Source organism: Aphis gossypii, chromosome X (assembly GCF_020184175.1).
Source record: "Aphis gossypii isolate Hap1 chromosome X, ASM2018417v2, whole genome shotgun sequence".
NCBI classification, from domain to species: domain Eukaryota; kingdom Metazoa; phylum Arthropoda; class Insecta; order Hemiptera; family Aphididae; genus Aphis; species Aphis gossypii.
In genome coordinates this window covers 18,661,907-18,684,797 of record NC_065533.1, presented here as the reverse complement: position 1 = coordinate 18,684,797, position 22,891 = coordinate 18,661,907, and the positions used below count along the sequence as shown (strand labels likewise).

Here is a 22,891-nt window from a genome sequence, read left to right as displayed (position 1 = left end):
AATTCATATTTTAAAGATGATTTTACGAAAAGCTCACAAAAATTGAATCTTTTTTTATTATTATGAACCTAATAAATTATTAACTTCAAAAAATAAAATAGTAATGATGTAAGATTACTAGTTTAAACCATTTATTATATTTGATTATTTGATCTAAAATATCCAAATGATGGTGTAAATATCTGCGTAGTTTACTATTAACAAAGTAGCTCAAAGATGAGATAAAAACATGTCCATTACTAATTCGTTACGAGAATTGTAATACAGACATAGCTAGTAAATTTAAAAATATTATTTTACTAAAATTTAATGGATTCTGTTTTTAACTATGAAAAAACCCGTCGCACAGAATGATGGTGACATGGTGTACCTAAATTGTCTATCTAATGCGCCGTGTTAACATTAAGTTATTTTTGTGGTTTGAATATCGTAGGTAATTATTATAATAATTTAGAACTAGAAAAACTTTTATTTGATTTATATGTTATTAATTTGAATAATATTGGCAGCAGATGCATTGTATTTTTGACAAAGAACCTCCTCTGCTGTGGGTTTAACCGAAAAAAAAGTAACATAATGTGTATATTATAATATAAACATTGTATACTATAAAGTATTTTCCTATGCGTTTTTAAACATTTTCAATGTATTGTAATTTTTTTTTTTTTAGCTCGCTGAAATATTTATTATTTACGCTTATACTCGTATAACACCACCACTATGACTTCTATTGCCATCTGATTATTCCTATCACATTTAAATAATGTTATGTTTTAAATTACATTAACCAAGCTCTGAACTTAATATTTCACTTTTTAGCAAGATTTCGGTTGTAACTAGAAAATCATGATGATCACACGATATATTACAAATAAGATTACGTATTTTTTTTTTTTTTTTTTGAGAATATTTCCAACATTCTAATAATAGACTGAAAATTGAAGTTATTATTGAATATTTTTATTACCGATTTCGGTCTTACCTCTATTTTATTTATCAGTTTTTTCGGTTGGAGTGGAAATATCATCTACAAAATCAATAAACCAGCCATTATGGCCAACAAGTTTCTTCTTTTCGTTTAGTCGTTTGGCATCATTGTATTGATTATATTGTAAGATCGGCCCCGACTAAAATATGTTTTGCTGTATCTATCATGCGTAATTTAAGTTTTGTTTTTACCATAGGCAACACTTCTTTTTTTGTGAAATTAACTTGCAAAGGATGTGATTTTTTGTTTTTACTCAGACGAATGACTCTTATAATAGGAGCCAAAGAAAGTTCGCTCAACATTTTTCTAACCACATTTTCTTTATCTATACTAAATATAATAATACTTTTAGATTTTTCCATACGCCTTTGAACTCCATGAACAAATTTAAATTCGATGTCTACACCTAATAGGTACTTAAGTGAATCAAATGAATTCATATGTTTACGTAATATAACAAGTTCTGCTTTGAGAGCTCTATTAGATCAAACCGTAATTTTTTTTTTTATGTGATTTTTTTTACAAACTTTAAAATGGCCTTATAAACAGCTTAAACTTATTACAAATTACATCATTAAATATACTAACCACATTTATTTTTAAGCAAATATTGAATATTTCAACATAATTTATGTTTATAACTCTATTTTTGTATTATTCTGTATAATTTAACTTAATAAAATATTCTGTAGTAATAGTAATAAGTAAGTGATGTATGATATCAGATCTTGATAGGTACTTCCTAGTCTCAATCTAAAACCATTTTATTGTTCAGTGTTCACTGTTCATGCTACTTTCCGCCGACGTGGCGTAAATGATTTATATGTTACGGGTATTGTTGTACATTTGGATAAGGTTTACATTAGCCAGTTAATATTGAAAAATGTTAAAAGTTATATATTAAACATACTATAGAGTTTTTTTAGCATTCTATACAACAGTAAAGCGTGTGACTGCCAGAGTATAATGTTTAGGTTTATCCATAAGTTTTTCACAACTAACATTGGAGATAGAATGAGAATCTCTTTACCGAATATTGACAGAGGATGAGAAGATACAAAAAACAATAATATTTCTTAATATAAATTTGCAGTTGTGTCTGTTTAAAATGGCCAATATTATAAACTTGGCAATATTATTGTACTTTGCCACAGTTATTCGCCAGAAATCAGTTTGGTGTTTGTCTGTTACTGCTTGAAGAGGTGGTACATGTAAAAATCATTGAGGGAAATTGTGAGTCTAATATCAGACGGTGGTGGTCAAGGATACAATTTAAAGTGCTCATATAAGAGGAAATGTAACACCAATCGATGTAAATGTAAATCACTTGGCATTTTGTTCAAAACGTCATGAGTGCCGCATGTAATAATAAAGGATAACACATTAACACTTTAATTCTATGCTTAAAATAATATTTCAATAAATAATTTCAAATTTCAAATAAAATTTAATATTTTATCATTAATAGGTTAGGATATTAAAAATGAAAAATGAACTCATATTAATAATATTATGTATTTTATGGTAATTACTAATTGTACAATATTATTAATAATTTAAAATGATTTCTATGGTTTTTAAGACATTATCCAAAAATTCATAGCTAATGTCATATTATTTGGTTATTTTAATTATGAAAGTAACATATTTTATTGTTATTTTGTTACATTTAATCAAATTGGTTTTTCCCAAGGTCGTAAAAGACTAAACTCTATTACCGAGCAACAAAGTACTTCATTTTTTACATTTTTTATCTTCACCGTTAATTTATATTTTCCATAAAAATACACCTTGGGAAAGTTTAGATCTTCTAATTCCTTTATGTCGACACCTGTCGTTGATGTATATGTTCCCTAAAACATTCACATTCAAAGATAAATATTGTTAAAAAAAAAAAAAAACAAAATTGTTGAAATCATACACAGGTCTAAAGTACAATTTTAATAACTATATTGCAATGAAATTATATGAATTTGTTAAAATGTTCAAGTGTAGTTTAAAAAAAAATAATAATAATATTATTTAAAGATAAAATTAAGCGTCTCATAAAATTTAAAATAAGGTTTTTCCCATAAAATATTAAAACAATAAATACATGAATGTATGCTCAATTTTTAAATTATAAGCGCTTACCATCAAAACTTAATTGATTGATTAAAATTAAATCAAAATGATATGATAACTACATAGTTCATTTATTATACATTTTAGAATCCATAGTCTTTCTGCTTTATAATTGTTGAGGTTTAGATCGGTACAGGCAGTTTTATTATTTATTATATTTTATTAATACGATATTAAAATTATATGATTTCTTTTTTTTAGGAACAATAATAATTAATCATTCAAATATAAATGAAAATATATTCTTTAAAGTTACCTACTACGTGTAGGTCGTGTAGGTAATACACACGATACTTACATTTGTCAGAATAATTAAATACAGTTTAAAATTGTCTATAGTTCAATTTTATCATCTATAATCTTTGTTAATAATCAATGAAGAAAAATTTTGTAAAACATTGTCTGATAATAACACAATATTTTTATTACCCATTATTATAATTTCATTGATTTTCAAGTCATTGCACTTTTTATATTAATAGTTAGAGAATGAATTAATCAATGTATAGTAATTGTATACATTACCACTGGTATTGGACAGCGATTATGGGGAAAGTTAAATGATTTAGATAATGTATTCCATACGTTCCCTAGGAGTTTTTTCCAATTAGTACATGCATTTTTTATGATGTAAACCATTGCATTTGATTTCCAACCTCCAATCGAATCCCAATATGCGAGATTTCCATCAAGCTATTAAAATAAAAATGACATGTTATTTTAGACATTATGAAATTAGAATATTTACAATTTGGATAAAAATGTAATGTTTTTATCACTTCTTTCATAAAGCCAATAATCACGTCCTAGTAAATATAAGAGTCAAAACACATTATTTTTATCAAAACATTAATAATACAAATATATGATACCACATCTATTTGTTCGTCCGAGTAAAGTTACTAAACTTTCGTCAAAACCCAATGATAATGGTGTATTATGTTAATAAGTGAATACAAATATTCTATTAAAATCTTAGAAAAATTAAGAGGAATCGAAGACAGAATTTCAAGACAGTAATTTGAATTTAATAAATTACTTAACCAAAGCAAATCATAATATTGACTCTTAAATTCTAAAGATTCTATATCTATCATTATCAGTGGTATGTCATTTTTGTGACATCTATGTGTTAACATACGACGAAATCGATTGAAATTGGAATTATAAATTATATTTTATTATAAGAAAAAAATAATGAGATACAATTTAAAAAGTTGTTAGGCAGTTATTTCTGCTTAATAATTCTATAATCATTTATTTGTTTCTGAGAAATACGTTAAGCCATAAAATTGAGCTAAATAATGACCAAATGCCTAAATGATTATGCAATTACGAGTATAATACTTTAGAATAGTTTTATTAAAAATGTACTTACTATAACAGTATCATCTAAAGGTATTATAAATGTAAAATTTCCTTTCAGATGAGTTGTATTTAATGTATCTTTACTCAAATAAACATTATATTGAATTAAATTATTTGACTTACAAGAATACATTTTCTCATAAACCAAACGATATTCTCCCTGTAATAAAAGTAATAAATATACATTTTTTAATTGAAATATTAAAAACAAATAAATTATAATTATAAATCGTGATCTTAATAAACACGTAATATATTTAATAAATCAAGAAGATTAATGATTTACCAAAGGTAAGTTGTGCATAAAGTTGCTTTTGGAATTAGACAAAGATAGAAATGCAATAATAACAAACACTTTTATCATCATCATTTTTATTGGTATTTTATTTCAGTAGTAATAGATTATTTTAAAATGTTCAATAGAAAGAATGATTAAATGTTAAATATAAATAAATACATAAAATGATGAAGGTTTTTTGACATGCATGATCAGCTGTAACCTCTAAAAGTAATAATTGTATAATATACGTATAATTATATTTAATCGAGAAAAAATAACAATATAAATACGTTTAGTATAAAATTGTTTTCAAATTCTAATAAAAACACAAAATAACTAATTTCGACGTGACCATATTGAGTATGAGTGGTTAAACATTACTTATAAAAACTCATCCCGGTTTCCAAGACTTATGGTTTATGAACTTATCATATATTATTGGCTATTCGTGAATACTAACCATGACATTTTTTACATACCAATTATTAAACACATACATGAAACTTTGTTTTTCAATAAACTAAAAATTATGCATTTTTCTACAAATCCACAGTCCTAATTGTAATGCTATTATTAATATAGTATCAAAATGAAACCATTATGTATATAATTTAAATATTATTTTTAAAAATAAAATTATTTTGTACATATTTTTATAAACATATCAATATATCTATAAATACTGTTATTATTAAAACGTGAGGCGATTTCTTATGGCAGTTATATCTGATGTTCTCTACTGGACTAATTTTCATGATTTCTTTTTCTAACGCAAGTACTCAGCGTTAATTATTTAAATAGTTATAAGAAGTATAAAGTTTGCCGTATCACTTTATTATTACAACTAAATCAATAGCAACAATTTATAAAGAAAAAAGAAAAAAAGAAAAAAAGAAACTTTGTTTTACCGATTTCAACCCTTTTTCAACACCACAGGAGGATAGCCTACCTGAAAATATATACTGCTCACATATTCATAATAGAGTCTTACGGGCAACACCAAGCTTAATGACTATAATATAATCTGACTAACTCACTGGCTGATAAACGTAGAACCTGAACAATGATAGATCGAGGCTTGCAATTTACACAGTACATTCGTACAACAAATTTAATGTCCAATAAGAAAGCATTTTACAGTGGTGCTTACACAAGTGTTTTGAAATTCAAAATAATCAATGAAAATATCTAAGTTTTGAACACTGTTAAACCGAATACCTATTAAATAACAAATTAAACAAAGGTTGAATCATATTATAGAATTGGCATTTTCAACAGGTAAAGAAGTGCATAATGTCAGCTAGTATAAATACAAATATGAACAAAACATCAAACTTGAATTTAAAAATAAACACACTTACGAGTTTCTTCGTTTTCATTTTTGTAGGCGTTTTTAGTATGTAGTTACTTCTATAAAATTACTCTCTAAAGTATTTCCGTTTTTATCTTGAGATTCAATCTTTTATTTCTTATTTAAATACAAAATAAAAATATAGTTATTTATATACTTAAATAAAATATTATTAATACTCATTTTATTTTTATAAATACATTACAAAAAAAATATATAATAATGCAGTTTTTATAGTCCACTTAACGATACTAATTAATCATAAATTTAATTAACAAATAAAAATAATATAATTTTTAAATATCTACAGTCTACACATTATATAATATTACATAAAATAAGAACCAACTAACTAACTAACTAACCAATTCATAATCTGAGAGACCATGATTTACGATCGAAATGTTCATTGTACTTTTATAACACCAATAAAGGGTGAATTAAAAATGTTTATTCCATTGTTTCCATTTTAAAAATTGTAGCTTAGAGTTGTGAAGATCTCATGAAAATAGAATATTATTTTATTTATATGTAATTATTTGTATTGGTAATAGTTATAGATAATAAAAATAATTATTATTATTTAAACCTTAAGGTATTTTCTATTACATAGTACAAAACCATCCAAATAATTATATTAAAATATTGTGCAGTTTTTTTTAACGGAGCTATAAATAAATGCCTATAATTTATTAGAGATAAATCCACATGCATTATAAATTTGTCACGGGCAATATCATACAGAATCAGCTAATAAATCATAAGATATTTCTGTGCCCCTTAATAATGTAAGTGTTTCTTACATTTACTTTATGATTACAATAATAATGATAAAGTCAATTATAATTTCAAAAACAATATTTATATACCCCTGACCCTTTACTATAGTGTAACTTTATACTTTCAACTTTTATATTGAAAACATATCATAATACCACAGGACACAGACTAATGTAGTTTTTGGGTTACTGTTTCTTTTTTCAAATATTAACGGTTTTTGAGTACATAAATGAACTGAAAGGATTATACAGTAGTGTAAAGTGTACCTATTCATCAAATAAAGAACTTAAATGTAATTTAATATATTCAATTTCAATTGAATAATAAATTGTTACACTCGAAAAACGATTCTGAGCAGAGATTTTCTATCAGACTATTATTATATAAATATATTATAATATACTATTAAATATTGTAATATTTTATTTTTAATATTTATCACGGTGTTAAATTATTATAAACGGACGACAACTTAACATTTTATTGATCTAAATTTTTAAAATCTGTCATTGTGCTTATAAAATATAATAATATATAAGTAAGAATTTCAAATTCCCACCCAACATTTTTTTTTAGTTAAAAATAAATAACAAAATTGGAATTTTTCGTTTAAACATAATATTTCACCCAAATGTAATCTTAAAATGTCTATAAAATTTAATTACATATTTGAAAAAAAATTAGTTCCAGTATAAACTGCTAATGAAGAATCTTTATTATATACTCAAACTTTTTGACTAAACAAAAAATTATTTTATCAATATTTATTTTAAAAAATTTTTAAAAATTAATCAAAAATATCATGTCTATAAATTATTCAAAAAGAATTAACATATTTGATTGAAAATTATACCATGTTTAGAAAATGCTAGTTATGTCATTCTTGCACGAACCTTTTTATTACAAATATCTATTTGTTATTAATATTCATTTTGGAATTATAATAAAATAAGAATATTTAATTTTGTTAAAAGCTTAAAAATAGCAATGTAAAATCGTCAAGATTTTAAAACCGTACTTATGTCAATAAATGCAGTTACCAATTATTATTTTTATTTTTTCTCACTAATTAATATTAAATTGAATTATTTATTTTTAAATTTTACGTTTTTGAATTTATAAACGATATTTATATTGTATTTTATTATTTATTTTTTAAATAATAAGATATTAAATATAATCGAATACTTTTAAAGGATTAAAAGTAATTCGAAAAGTATAATATGGTCATTATAATATTATATTTAGTATACGAAAAAAGGTAAAATATTATATTTATTAAATAAATTATTAGGGAATCGTTTTTTATCGAGTTGAGTACCTATAGTTGGTGATTAATAGGAAAACATATATCTACATTCTACATTGTAAAAGACGACGATATCCTACTATAAATTATAATTGGCAGTGAATAATGATCTAGATGTCAAATATTATCTATGGGTATTAAACATAATTATACTTTATTGAAACCTTTATTAAGGGTTATTTTAAAGAAAGAAATTAAAAACGTGATTAAACTAAGGACATTTACAGCTTACTACATTTTAATGTTTTACATTTTTTACATCAAAATTATATTATCAATAAATAAAGGTATACTTATTACACGAGTAGGTTGTAGATATTCAACAATAAACCATCATAATACTTACTGGTTAAACATTATTTCTAGCTTCTTCAAGACAGTGCTATAAGATTTCTACTCTAAAAATAGGCGTATACGTTAATGGCATCCTTTAATTTGGGCTATGGAGAGGGTTTGCTTAGAAAAAAACCTAAGCAGAATTTTAGTATTATTATTATCAATAACATACGTAAACACGTATACTTATACACGTTTCCACGAACAATGTTTTTAAATTACAACAAAATAACTAAACTACTAGTTATTAATAATAATTTGTGTGTCTAATTTCGTCCCCATATGAACTTCAAATGTCCATAAAAAATATTGTGCTTCATGCTTACATATTTTTGGAATTTTTTATTGATAACATCTGGTCCCCATAAAAGTATTTTGTTCATCACGAATTGAAAAACATCTCTATCGATAGGCTTGTACATCAAACAAAACGTATAAAATTATTGCTTTAACGAGATCCGAACCGGCCGAACCTAAATACCTCACCAAATTGCTAGTCTTATTAAAACATTAAATTACTTAAAAAGAATCGAGAACCGATTAATAATAGATTTCGTTAAAACTCGATTACGAGTAAATTTGAATTTAATGTAATATGCATTAAATTGGCTCTTTTAAAAGAATGTCCATTAAACCTATAGTATATAGTTTAAGAGTTTGTACAGAAAATAATATATTTGTTATAAATGTTTAGCAAATAAAATAAATGACGTTGTAGAATTTCAAAATTGTAGATATTAGGAAAGACGATACTGAAGTGTATGGTGTATCCAACTGCTCGTCCAATATTTGATCAACGAAATACGAGTCATCCAGTCGACGAAAGTCGTGTATCAGATATTTAATCGTTAAATACATCGGTTATTTTATCTTACTCAACAATTTCATGTTTGGCCGTTAATTATTGGTAAGTCCAGCTTAAAGACATAATATATTATATAAGATTTCTATTAGTTATTTTATATTTGCGTATGTCGTAGGCATATAGTCAAATCAGGCATTTAACTATATGCCTATTTCAAGTCAGGAAAATAATAAAAATGAAACATTTTGTATTATTTTAAAAATTGAACTATATTTTCTATTAATTATTTATTGCTATTCCTATTTAATTAAAAAAAAAACGATGTATATTTATTAGTATGTAAAACGTGTAGGTACATAAATTATGTTTAGTTTCGTGTCCATCGGTACTATTGTTTTAAAACTTATATCATAAATATGTATAGGTTATTATTAACTGGATGTGATAGTACGAGTTAACAATTTTTTATATAATATATATAATAGGAATATCAATAAATAATTAATAGAAAATAATACGTAGTAAAATCTTTAAAATAATACAAAATGTTTCATATTTATTATTCGCCTGACTTGAAATAGGCATTTAACTAAATGTCTAGGCGAATAGTAAAATTGCATGAAAATCAAATTCTCTAACTATTCTTTAGCAATAAAAGCGTAAATTTAACTAACAACATTTCTATAATATTTTCGACGTTTTATATAGTTAGCACAATTTAGTAACTATACGGTCGTATTGTTATATATATATATTTTCCCCCGTCCTTTTATACCGACGTGTAACGCATTGTAGAGCTACGTACACGCATTACACGATGAGTTTTTAAGGGTTATACATTTAAATACGAATCTAGAATCTACCGTATTATTGTCGACTGTACAGCCATAATAAACACCAACAGTCGGATATACACCATCGTTTACTACCAGCGGCCTAACGAATTGACTTTTGTCACTATCGCCATTCGTAATATTTTGGGTTAAAAAGGGAAAAAAAACACCACCATCATGCGACCACCCGCTGGCCTACACACATCTGCCTTTACACGCTTATGAGAAGCAGCTGGACATCGGCGTCGAGCCGTCTCGTGTTTGTAAACGATGTGTTGTTTTTTCCAATAATATAATGCGCAGTATTTCGTCACAGTATCTTTATTATTATTATTGTCGCCAAGACAGTCGTCCGGAGAGCATCGTTTTATGTTTTAATTTCAAAGAGTACCGCTGTGTATTGTACGCTTTCGGAGAGATCCGTTCCGGCCAAACGAGAACCTCTAGTAAAAAAAAAAAAAAAACAAACGTCAAACGTCAAAATATACCGTCGGTTAATATCGGCTGTTTATAATAATATTGCGATAACATTATAACAAAATCGTAGCGACGAATCTGTGCATACACAGAACACAATCGAGTATGTGCAATGAGTTAAACTCACGCACGATTCATAACGATACTCTTTTATGATAATAATATTTTATTGCTGTTTTAAACCGCGGCGGCGGGCGTAATGCGACGGTGTATAGCCGAAAGGGTTAAAAATAAAAACGATTTCGTCGGCCTATAGAGCGACGAGTGACACGTTTTGGTCATCGAGTCTTCGTGGGAACGGCGCCGTACTGCGGGCGCACAAAATATATACAGTCGCATTCCCGCGTCCCTATAGTCCGCGCCCACTATTTTACTTTTACCCGTCTCTCGAGCCGCATACGTACACACACACACAATAACGATATTTTATTTTACATTATCGTTTCGAGTTTAATAATAATAATAATAATACGCGTCGTGGGATCGCAATCCGTCCGTTGTGCTGCAGCAGCAGCAGCAGCAGCAGCAGCAGCAGCCGCCGAGAAATCTGGTTTCCAGAAATACGAAAACCACGCCCTTTGACCATCGTCTCCCCAATCCCGCCACACTCACACACACACACATACACACACACAAACACACAAACGCACAAACACAAATACACACACACACAAACACAAATACACACGCACACAAACACAAACACGAGGCTCATACGCACTCACAAAACCCCGACACCAGAGATACCCCGCCGCTCGTCGCGTCCAGCCCGGGAACGGGCGCCCGTTTGTCTGCCGATTTCCGGCGGCGCGCGGTCGGTCGGTCGGTCGGTCGCCGGTCGCACGCACACACACGCGCACACGACGTGCGTGCGCGCGTGTGTGCGTGCGCGTATGGGCTCGGGTACGGGCGCGTACGTTTTTATTTATTATATATATATTGTGTGTGTGTGTGTGTGTGTGTGTGTGTGTGTGTTTGTGCAGTACGCACACACACAATGGACCGGCAATACCCTCCGAAGCCCTGCAGCGGCGGTCATCATTCCACTGTCAACTCGTTTTCGGTCTGGTCGTGCGCATTATATATATTATATTTTGTCTTCTTGCAACAGTGTACTCTACCCGTCTTGTGTATATACACCCACTGTATCGGCCCTTCTGCACCGCACGACGGCGACGGCGACGACGACGACGACGACGACAATAACAACAATAACAATACCGAAATCGTGTGCGCGGGACGTTTTTGCAAGACAGAATCCAGTGTACGAGAGCACACACTCGGCGGTCGTGGTACGCGCCCGAACGGCAAAGTGCGCCGACGTCCGTAGTACATATTATAATATGACGCTGTGTAACTGCTGCACGGCTGTACGATAACAACATTAATATACCGTCGTCCATCACTCGACTCACATGGTTCTATTCCCGAAACCGCGTCATCGGGCCCAGCAGCAGCGTCGTACGCCATCAGGTAAACCGAAATTCCTATACGAATATTATATTTTAATATACCTATATACATATACAGTAGTTTTTGAGTTGCACTAACGTAGTACTCGTATTATTATTATTATATGGTCTGCTTGTATAAAATACCCGCGATTGAACGTTTTAATGCATGATACAGACAGGGTGTAGTGGGTCGACAACATGTCGAAACGTCTTCACGAATACCACCGTATTGAGGGGATTCGACGGTCTTTTGAGGAGTTTAACAATATGGGAAACTCTTTCCGTGTGTTTGCGCGCACTGGTCGTGTAAACGTGATCGTTGTAGAGTGCGTGTGATGACTGTGTGTAAAATAAATCGCGGAATGCTACCGCACGTGCACACACATGTCAACAACGCACCATACGAATATTAAATATTTTGTTTGCATTTTTTCGAAGGTTTTCAGTGTTTTGTAAATCGTATTAACAAATCGGATAAAACTTAAATATAATATATATATTAGTTCGTCATTAAATTTATTTGAAAAAGACACCATGTCATTTTTTAATTTAAACGTTATGAATATTTTACAGCCATCACAATTAATAAATAATATACAATGTGTAGAAAATATTTTTAAAAAAATAAATATTGTACTCGTAACGAACGACTTAGCGACCTAGCGCTAGGTCCGAGGACAACCGAAAAGACGACTCTAATAAAACCTACAGCACTTAATACAATTTAAGGTAAAGATAATTAGAGGTGACCAAATATCAGATAATAGAGTCGAAATAAATACCCAACACGCCATGTATTATAAAAACGATGCAGATAACGCATACCTATATACAGTCGTTGACCAATATTCCCGTACATAACGTAGATCGAGTGTAGAACGGCAAAACCTGTAGAGCGCTTACCAATTTAATACCTAAAATTCTTATTACCTCAACATTTTAAAAAACTAAATTTCAAAAGTTAAATAGCGATTTCATAAAAGTGGCATCTAATTCAAATGTTTGTTTTAGAAGTTTTATCCTCCGATAACTAGCATAAGGATAATTAATTCCCGGGTCATATAACGTGTGATTCCCGTTTAAAACAATTATCTACTTATTTTCATACAACTAAAAATTGATTCCTAAATGTACAATTTCGTAATCGCGTGATATATATATTAGGTTTTACGATATGCAGAAAAATGTAAAAATATAATATTATATCTAGTAGATTATTTATGTTTGTCTCTAGTAAGTCTTGTGACAACCAATCTAGTCACCTGTATATTTACTGTATAATATAGGTAAGTTCGTGCGTGATAATAGAAGTGATGTTAAGTGAGAAAATTAAAAAATTCTTATTGTTTAGTGGTTTTAAATACGGATTTCAAAATAAATCTATTGGGGATTATCGAGCGATAAATTTATGCAAAAAGCGATTGCAAATCATTTTTTTTTTTAATAAACTAAATATTATTGAAAAAAGTAACCTTAAAAAATATATTGTAAACATATTGAACAAGCAAGTGTTTTTAAGCATTAAGTTAAAAAGAAATTCGTAAACGCTCTTCACAATTAATTTGCTAAGAGTTACTAGTTAGTAGTTACTGGTGATATTGAACACCATAATGTTTTTTTAATGAGACAAAATATTCATATTAGTCGATCAAATAAGTTACTTAAATTACTTAAAACATTGTTAGAATTACATGTAGCGTTAGATAATTACGATAAATAACAAATTGTTAATAAAACAATAATAATAATTTAAGTATCGTAAAAAAAATATTGTAATTTGTACTTGTCTACATGATTTAGAGATGCATGGTCTGGTATAACATAGTCATTTTTTCTAGAAAACATAAAAAGGATCGTATTTCCTTAAATATCAAGTTTCTAAATTCGAAAACAAAATATGTAGCAATATGGCAAGTATAATGAGAAAATACCTAAAACGTGAAAACGATTTTCGAAACTCAAATAAACTATTTTACCGATACCTTATATTATATAATATAATATATTACAGGTGCATCTTTTTTGAAACACTTTTATTATAACTTTTTTTTATCAGTGGTCGCGTTTTTATTAAGTACATATTATGTACAAGTAAGCAATAAGTACGTGTATTCTTTAGATATAGGTAGATACATAACACAATGTGGGTTAAGAAATTTATTTCAATAACATCTACTAATAATTGATATAATGATACTACAATTTCCGATTATACTACAACTATTAATTTTTAATACGTTGATAGTTTTTAAATTTTCGTATTCTATTAAATTCGAGTGTAAAAATATCTAGAAAGAACATCTTCATAATAATCCATACCACACTCAATTAAAATATGATCATGAAAGAGCTCAGATAAGTTCAAATTAATTTACTTAATTTACCCTGGTCGCAGCAGCAGTTCACTCCAATCAATATAACTTTAACATATTGTATTACAGTAACAAAATGCTAAATCCAAGTAAATTATGCATACATATCAATATTATCCAATAACAGTTTCAATAATAATTCAATGATTAGTGGTCTGCTTATAAAGCCTACTCGTATAGGTAACGAGTTTTTATTTATCCATTGGTGATAGAATATTCTTGTATAAACTGTAAATCATTATATTTATAAATTTTTTTTAATGTGATAAATTGTAAATATTTTAATTCCGTTCTATATTTCTTTCCTCAAAATAACAATTATTTTCAATACCTATAAATATTCTTTGACATCTAGATCATTATAGTGGATATCGTTTTATTTTACTATTTATTTAGAACACTTCTTTTATCAATATTACTAATAGCTCTTTTTCATATATACGATTCCTTAATAAATGATTAAACAAGTAAAACATTTAACCATTGATCGTATAATAAATATTTATGCTGCCGTATACACCACACAAAGATTAGACGTTTATAACAGATAAGCCCGGATTAAGGGGGGGGGGCCAGAGGGAGCCATGGTCCCGGGCCCACAACGGATTTTAAACAATAGTAGGCCCTTGTCGAATAGTACGTTTTTTTTTTTTATTAAATCAGAAATATTTGGATATAGTAATAATAGTATATTTTAACATGTACACTGGTTTATATAAGATAAAATACAAAGATTTATAATGAAATAAACTTATATCATTATTTTTATAATAACGTTTCATATAAGCTATACCATACCTATTGCAAATTGTTCTCCAAATTAACTCGTGTAAAAAACAAATATAGAACAAAGAATTCTATAGAAAATTTTAATAGTTTTATGGTTTTGTGTACAGAGAGTAATGTTTTGGTGGTAATTATAATACCTAGGATATAATTAAAGAGTTTGCTTCCCAAAAATCCAGAAAAGATTATTTATAAAACATTTTTATTTCTATATTTAAAAAAAGTAAGAAATAAATTTATAAATTTAATTTTTTTTTTGTCTGAAATATTTTTATTTTTGGGTCACCAAAATTTTGATTATGGTAATAATGGGCCCCTAAAATTGTTTGACCCCGGGCCCAAAATTATCATAACCCGGGCTTAATAACATATATTTATCGATTTCCGAACCATCAGATGAGTAAATATTATCATCTGCGGTAAAAGATTATTTAATTTTCCATTTGGTGAACATCTTAACAATACCCCGCGAAATTTATACTTTATAACTCTAAGATCGCTTAACTCTCGAACAACTAACGGAAGAGAGAGTAAATATAACAATGTCTGGTTACCTTTTACAAAAGTATTTTCTCGCCACAAACGCCTTAATACACATACTTGAGATTAAGTACTCAAAAAAAAGGGTAAAAAATATTTTTATAAGGAAAACAATTAACTCTTATATAAAACAAATTGAAATTTAATAAAATCAATCTTACGATCAAAACAAAACAATTTATTTTTAAATGACCGATGTTAGTTTCCCAACTCGTGAAATACTTGCTTGTACCGATCTCATCGTTGCTGTCGCCTAATGTAGTCTTAGAAATTTTGTCGACTCGATATTCGTTGTTTTTTCCTTTATATTAAATAATAACTTGTGAGTAGTGTACTTTTTTTAAAACCACTTATACATACAACAATACTTTTTATGTTATTTTCAATATTTTAACAATATTCATATTAAACAAGATTGAAAATTAAAATGTAATAATATTATAAATGAAATGTTATAAATTCAATAACGTAAATACATCTATAAATAATATTTGATAGTATTAAAAAATATATATATTTTTATAAATTTTATGAATTGTTTCACTTGTTGAAAGCGCTTAAAAATTTAATACAAGATTTCACATAAGTTGTTTTTATAGCTCATGCTTAAATACTTATTACAAAGTTTCTCGTAACTACTGCAACCAAAAATTCTAAAAATATATAAGAATATATAAGCATAATTTACTCTCTTAGATGTTTGAAGCTAAATTTAGAAAAAAATAGTTATTTAAATGAATTTTAAAACTATTATCTATACTATATTGTATGTATACATGCCATTTTAATGCTTAAAAAGCTATGAATTTTAATCTATTGCTTATATTTATACCACAAATCTATTCACACTATTCTAACTCAAAAATTAATAAAAATTAACAAAAATACATAATATATTTTATCTTCAAAAAGATAAAGGGCTCCACAAAACACGTTTTTTTTTTTTATTTCACTCATAATGAGTTCACATTTTAAAACACAAATTTAATAAATAGATGGTACAATTACAATAAATTTGTCTTGTATAACTAAAACTTTAATATAGTTAAAATATATTTATTATTCATACATAAATATATAATACAACAAATCACGCAGTAAAAGATTACAATATAATTATTAATTAATACATATTTTTTTAAATTATTAAATATTAATATATAATGATATAATAAATTCATTATTTAAAAAATAATAATAATTCAACCTAACATATTTTTTATTAATAATAAAATAAATATTTATAATATCAATACCTAATCATTTAATAAAAAATACAGTTTAACCTATGTTTTTATGGCTGGGTGCTGATAGATCGTGGAAGATCATATTGACCCATAATTATTGTTGGCGTGCATTAATATTCTATCCTCAAATTTAAATCGAATACATACATTATAGAAACTTACTAATTAATGAAGAGGTACACTCAATTCTTATTAAACATCAAAGGTATTAAGTGCTTTCTCTCATTTTACAATATTTAAATTTTAAACATAATTTACCTACTTCCAATGGTAGAGAGATTTTCTTTTCCAAGCCGCCAATTTTAATGGTAAATGTATTGTACTAATAATAGGAAATAAACAGAAAACAGCTTAAAACCTATATTATTTAAAAACAAAAATTAAGAAAAAATCATTAAATTGATAAACAAAATCCATTTTAATTTTACGTTACATTACGTAAAATAAATTTAAATATTATTATAGAACTTTTTTGAACCTGATATAAATTTATAAAAAATGCGAATCTACGTTTCAGGGGTATACGCAATAATAATTAACAGATAGTATTAGAGCCATGCCTGCTGAATTTGAGAACTAATGCTTCCAATATCTATTGTTTAATGTTAAATTATTCAAAATGTAAAAAAATAATAACTAATGTATAATATACGTCTTTTTTATTGTAGCTGTAAGCTGTTATTAAAAACCAATGGTTAATATTATATTTTATATTTCATTTTAAATAATGTTTTACATGTGTCTTTCGTGTACGGTTCAACATTAATAAACTGATTAATTGTTTTGAATTTAGATACAATGATTATTTTACTAGTGTTGTTGTCTATGTCACACACCGGATTGACGGCCATTGCTGGATATGAAGAAGCGGAAAAAAACTTACTTACAAAATTAGGTAAAATTTATACGATAGTAATTTCAAACTCGATTCAGTGAAATTAATTGTATCGATTTATCAATGTATTATAAAGGTTTAAAGCGAAGACCTGTGGTAGATGAAAACTTAAAGATACCGCCTGCCACTATGGAGCTGTATAAATCAATGTTGGAACAAAATAATGTGACACCACATTTTCCTCTTCCTGGTTCGCACACAACGTCTGCTAATACTGCTAGAGCTTACTACAACAAAAGTAATAATAAAGTTTTCGTGTATCTAAAATGACCTATATTATTATTATTTTTACAAAAAGAATACAATAACCTTTATAACGTACAAATAACTTAAAATTTATGTTTTATACTTATCTTTATAATATTTTTATCAAAATAAAATAGATTTATATCAATTATATCGAATACTACGTTACCCTGAACTAATATTTTAGTAGAATATATTTGATGTATAATTAAATTAATTATTACGGTTATATTTGTATAGGATCAGCTCCAACCAATGCTAAGTCTAAAAAATATAGGCTGGAGTTCGATATAGATTCTCTACCGGAACAAGACCAGATTAAAGCTGCTGAAGTTCGTTTTACAATGAAATACGATGAAGTACTACGAAATGAAGAAACTATTTATATAGTTATACATGATATAATCCAACCTGGCAAGAAAGGCCTATCAAAACCTATTCTCCGGTAATTATAAACAAATATTTACTATGTTAGGTACAGTGAAATTTCCATACAACGAAGTTCTATTTAAAGAATTTTTTTTTTTTTTTTTGAGAACCATGACCCTTATTGTTAATTATGCGTTAATTCTGTTTAACGAATTCCTCTATAATACGAAATTTTTTTGTTCAGCATGAGACTTTGTTAAATATATGTTTCACTGTACCTATAATTAATAGCTAACATAAACAACGTATTTTATTTTTAATTGAATAACTATTAAATTAATGTAATATGTATATTTATGTTTATAGAATTATCGACTCGAAATCAATTAATATGTCAATAGTTTCAAAGACCGAAAGTTTTGACGTAACGCCTTTTATAGAAAGACTAGCGAAGAACAATTTCAAAGATAATCATGGTATGCTAGTACAATGCGTCACGGAGTCTGGTAGTCACACACATTTGCTCAACGTATTTGATTTTGTTTCACCTGACAATACATTGCTATTGGTCTATACCGATGACGGAACAATTAGTAAGTTAATACTGTTCTTACTATAAGCTCAACTTGACATTGATACCAGTTGCGTGTATAGGAAATAAAAACTAGCCTAAATGTTTGAAATGTATCTGGCCTTCCTATGAACGAGAAAGATTTTTGATACTTTTAAAACAATTTCTAATTCAAAATTATTTCCTAATACGGAAACCATTATAAAATCATAATATAGTAGTAATCTCGGAAGTCGTCAATATACTAAGAGTATTGTATATTCAATTTATTCTATTTTTGCTTACTATTTTACGATCAAAAACACTTTGTTTTTAATTATATATTTTTTAAATGTTTTTTGTAAACGACGATTATGAAAAGAACTAATTTATGTTTTGTTAGTGCATAACTGCTTCACTACAATTAAAAAAATTACACCACTGCGTGATAGTAATTAATAAGTAATAACGTTTGTTCCGACTGAACTACATACTCTATAAAATATTATAAAGACATTAAGGGGATTCGAAACCGACCATTTTTAAGTACGAGTAGTTTAATTTACTAAGTGTGTGCGTGCGGGTCGTGCAAATGTGTATGTAGAAGTGCGATCATTTTAGTAGCTGTCTAAATATATAGGTATGTAAAACAATTAGCGGAGCGTTCCTGCTCGTGCACGTCGTTTCAAAACATACGAGTATTAATTGTATTATCATTATTTATCTTTTTTTTTTTTATGTTCAGAAGTATTAGTAAATTCCCTACTAATCGTATTAACCATAATACGTATTAGGAATTTAGCATAATATTATAATGGTATTAGCAGCCTAATATTGTTCGATACAATTTATGAAAACACATTTGAATTCGTAATGATAATTATATAAAAAAAAAAAAAAAAAAAACATTCAATAAATAATAATTGTTCTCTCTAGTAATATTATTAAGAATTTAAAATTCGTATTACTTGAAATTAAAAATAATCTTCACTTTCAACAGTTTCTGTTAGGAGCAATTTCAAAGACAAAAAATAAAACAAATCATTTTTAGTACGTATATACTTAACACGACAATAGTTCTACACGTCACAATGGTCAATCGTCATTAAAAAATGCAATGAATTATTGCAGTAGTCAATAGTGTAAAATTGTGTTGTTGAATCGTTGTACAGGCGAGAAGAGCACGCTGGAGCAGATATCGCGGCGGAGCAAACGGTCGACATCCGAGGTCGCGAGACAGGAGAAGAGAGCGAAGAAGAAAAAGATCTGCCAACGGTATTCGATGTACGTGGACTTCAAAGACATCGGGTTCAGCGATTGGATCCAAGCTCCACCGGGATACGACGCGTTCTACTGCCACGGGGAGTGTACGTTCCCGTTGGCTAATCACATCAACGCGTCCAACCACGCGGTAATGCAGACACTGATAAACTCGTATAATCCGGCTACGGTTTCCCGGGCGTGTTGCGTGCCGACCAAGTTGAGCACACAGACGTTGCTCTACGTGGACGACGACGGAAAATTGGTGGTGAAAAACTACCCCGATATGACCGTCGAGGAGTGCGGTTGCAGATAAGAGCGGCAGTTATAACGCGCACGGTGGCTGTACTTTTCGATTCAAAACCATAAAGCGCCTGCAGTAACTGTACATAAAATATCGTGTACAGGATGATTCACAAAGCATATACATACACTCTCCTGCATTTTTTTTTTTCCACTTCAATAACGCAATTGTACAAAGTCTGATTTTTTTGGAATTTTTTGAATTTTAATCCAACATCATATTTTACAATAATTTTTGTTTGATTTTTTGTACTCATATATTATGTAAAAATGGTCCAAGTATGATAAATCCTAGATCAATAACTATCTCAAATATTATAATATATTATATTTCTGAAAAATAATTTTTATGTCCTTTAGGTACTTAATATTCTTAATATTATAAATATTTTATAAACTGATAAACAACTCTTTCAAATTTGAAATTACACGCATCGACATTTTCAATACAGTAATTGTCAACTGAATATAAATTACAGGAGAAAATGTGTGTTCTGAGTTGAAAAATAAAAGTTTGTTTCGCCACAGAAATCTTCTAAATAGTTTGAAAAATCTCGAAATTTTGATATTTAAGTGTATGTATTAAAAAAAAAAAAAATTTGAGAAATCAGAAATTAAATAAATTATTAAATGAAAAATTGCGAATTGAATGCAAGATGAAACACGATTTATGCCATAAAAAATTGTAGGATTAATTTTAACCCAGATATGATCGATATACCTACATATTATAATTATAATATTTCAAAATTATGTATACTTGCGTGCAAATATTCTTCCATTTAATCAAAAGTTATTAAGCCTAAAAGCTTAAAATAAAACCTATTTTTTACTGTTTTAGCTGTAACTATATCGATATAAAAAGATATTTATAATTTTGTACAAAAAGAATACTTGTAAATACATACAAATGGACATAATTGTAAAAAAAAATTATAAGTCTAGTCCAAAATAAATACATTTCCGTTTTAATGTTAAATAATCATGATAGTGTCTGGGACATGTTTTTATATTGAACATAAACAAGAACCTAACATGAATTATTGTTAATATTATTTCTATTCCTACTATACATTTAAGTTATTTATTAATATTTTGTTTTCGTTGTTATTTTATTAAATGGTATTGCATACTTTATTTGAATAAATATATTATTAAGAATAAAATATAATTACATTGTACCTAAATTTTTTTTCTTATTTTATTATTATTATTATTTTTTTTTTTTATATATAGCTGTTTGTTCTAGTATTAGGGTTTTATGATTCAAAAAATCAGAAATATAGATGAGTAAAAAATATTTGTTTTTGAACGTATTACCTATTCTTAAATGATTATTACGTCTTGAAAATCGAAAGTAAACTCCTCTAACCATTTTAAGCTTTTCAAACTTTCTAATCTTTAGCATTAACAAACAATATTAACAATATCAACCTAATTTTTATTATACTCAAATATGAAATTTTATTTGAAACAATTGCAGTACAGATTGCATTATTAGAAATATAAATAATATATAATTTTCTGAATTACCTAGGAAAATTAGGTATTAATAGAATAATTTTATTGCCAATAGCTAATAGTGATGCCCTATTGCTCTGTTACTTTGAAACAGGTACGTAAATGCGTTTAAAATTTAAATTCTGAAAAAAAAACCGGTCAAGTGCGAGTTGGACTCGCGCACCGAGGGTTCCGTACAAACCTGTAGGTATATAAGTAAAAGTTCATCCAACACGACAATCGAGTCATAGTTATGGTATTTTTATTGCAAAATGAAATTTATAATATTAAAATATGAAAAGCTGGAGAATCATAAATTAATGACAAAGGTATCTTTATTGTTCCAGTAATCCTTCATTTTATATTAACATATATCATTTATTTTATAATATAACAAGGGCAAGCTTTTTTATCAAAGTTATTTATTTACAGTTTTTTAGTCATTATTTAGAAATCTGGTACAAAAATGTTAATTAAAAATTAAATTTGAACCAGATTTGTAAATGGTGACTGAAAAAGGTATGAATAGTACCACATTGAACATTGAAGTTCGAATTAACAGATGAATAAGAATTTGAAAATATTATCAAATTTACTGAATTATTATTAATGTTTTAGATTCTGAACGAAGTGATGAATGTATTGATTTTACAATGGTGTGTGTTTTTTTTTTTTTTTTGTTTTTGTGTCAGTGTACAGCATAACTAGTCGAAATAAT

General features: G+C 27.6%; 2 protein-coding genes across 2 annotated transcripts; one reads left to right on the top strand and one right to left on the bottom strand.

The window, feature by feature from the left end:
- Positions 1 to 2,564: 2,564 nt before the first annotated feature.
- Positions 2,565 to 4,893, bottom strand: LOC114122516 (uncharacterized). The gene is made up of 4 exons (XM_027985199.2): positions 4,767 to 4,893; positions 4,491 to 4,640; positions 3,638 to 3,805; positions 2,565 to 2,841 (listed from the first exon to the last, which is right to left on the bottom strand). Exons 1-4 carry the CDS (start codon positions 4,848 to 4,850, stop codon positions 2,662 to 2,664), a joined length of 582 nt encoding a protein of 193 aa, XP_027841000.2. The 5' UTR covers positions 4,851 to 4,893; the 3' UTR covers positions 2,565 to 2,661.
- Positions 4,894 to 11,444: 6,551 nt separating this feature from the next.
- On the top strand, positions 11,445 to 21,935 carry LOC114122517 (protein decapentaplegic-like). Its single transcript, XM_050207712.1, has 6 exons — positions 11,445 to 12,124; positions 17,844 to 17,945; positions 18,022 to 18,183; positions 18,432 to 18,636; positions 18,927 to 19,153; positions 20,283 to 21,935. Exons 1-6 carry the CDS (start codon positions 12,067 to 12,069, stop codon positions 20,684 to 20,686), a joined length of 1,158 nt encoding a protein of 385 aa, XP_050063669.1. The 5' UTR covers positions 11,445 to 12,066; the 3' UTR covers positions 20,687 to 21,935.
- The last annotated feature ends 956 nt before the right edge of the window (positions 21,936 to 22,891 follow it).

Excerpts from the sequence above, each read along its gene's own strand:
- LOC114122516 (XM_027985199.2), bottom strand. The coding sequence starts at position 4,850 with ATGATGATGATAAAAGTGTTTGTTATTATTGCATTTCTATCTTTGTCT. Across the intron at positions 4,641-4,766 it reads TTATGCACAACTTACCTTTG|GGAGAATATCGTTTGGTTTA; the intron begins GTAAATCATTAA and ends CTTTTATTACAG. Across the intron at positions 3,806-4,490 it reads CTTTAGATGATACTGTTATA|CTTGATGGAAATCTCGCATA; the intron begins GTAAGTACATTT and ends TTATTTTAATAG.
- LOC114122517 (XM_050207712.1), top strand. The coding sequence starts at position 12,067 with ATGGTTCTATTCCCGAAACCGCGTCATCGGGCCCAGCAGCAGCGTCGT. Across the intron at positions 12,125-17,843 it reads GCAGCGTCGTACGCCATCAG|ATACAATGATTATTTTACTA; the intron begins GTAAACCGAAAT and ends TTTTGAATTTAG. Across the intron at positions 18,184-18,431 it reads TAGAGCTTACTACAACAAAA|GATCAGCTCCAACCAATGCT; the intron begins GTAATAATAAAG and ends ATATTTGTATAG.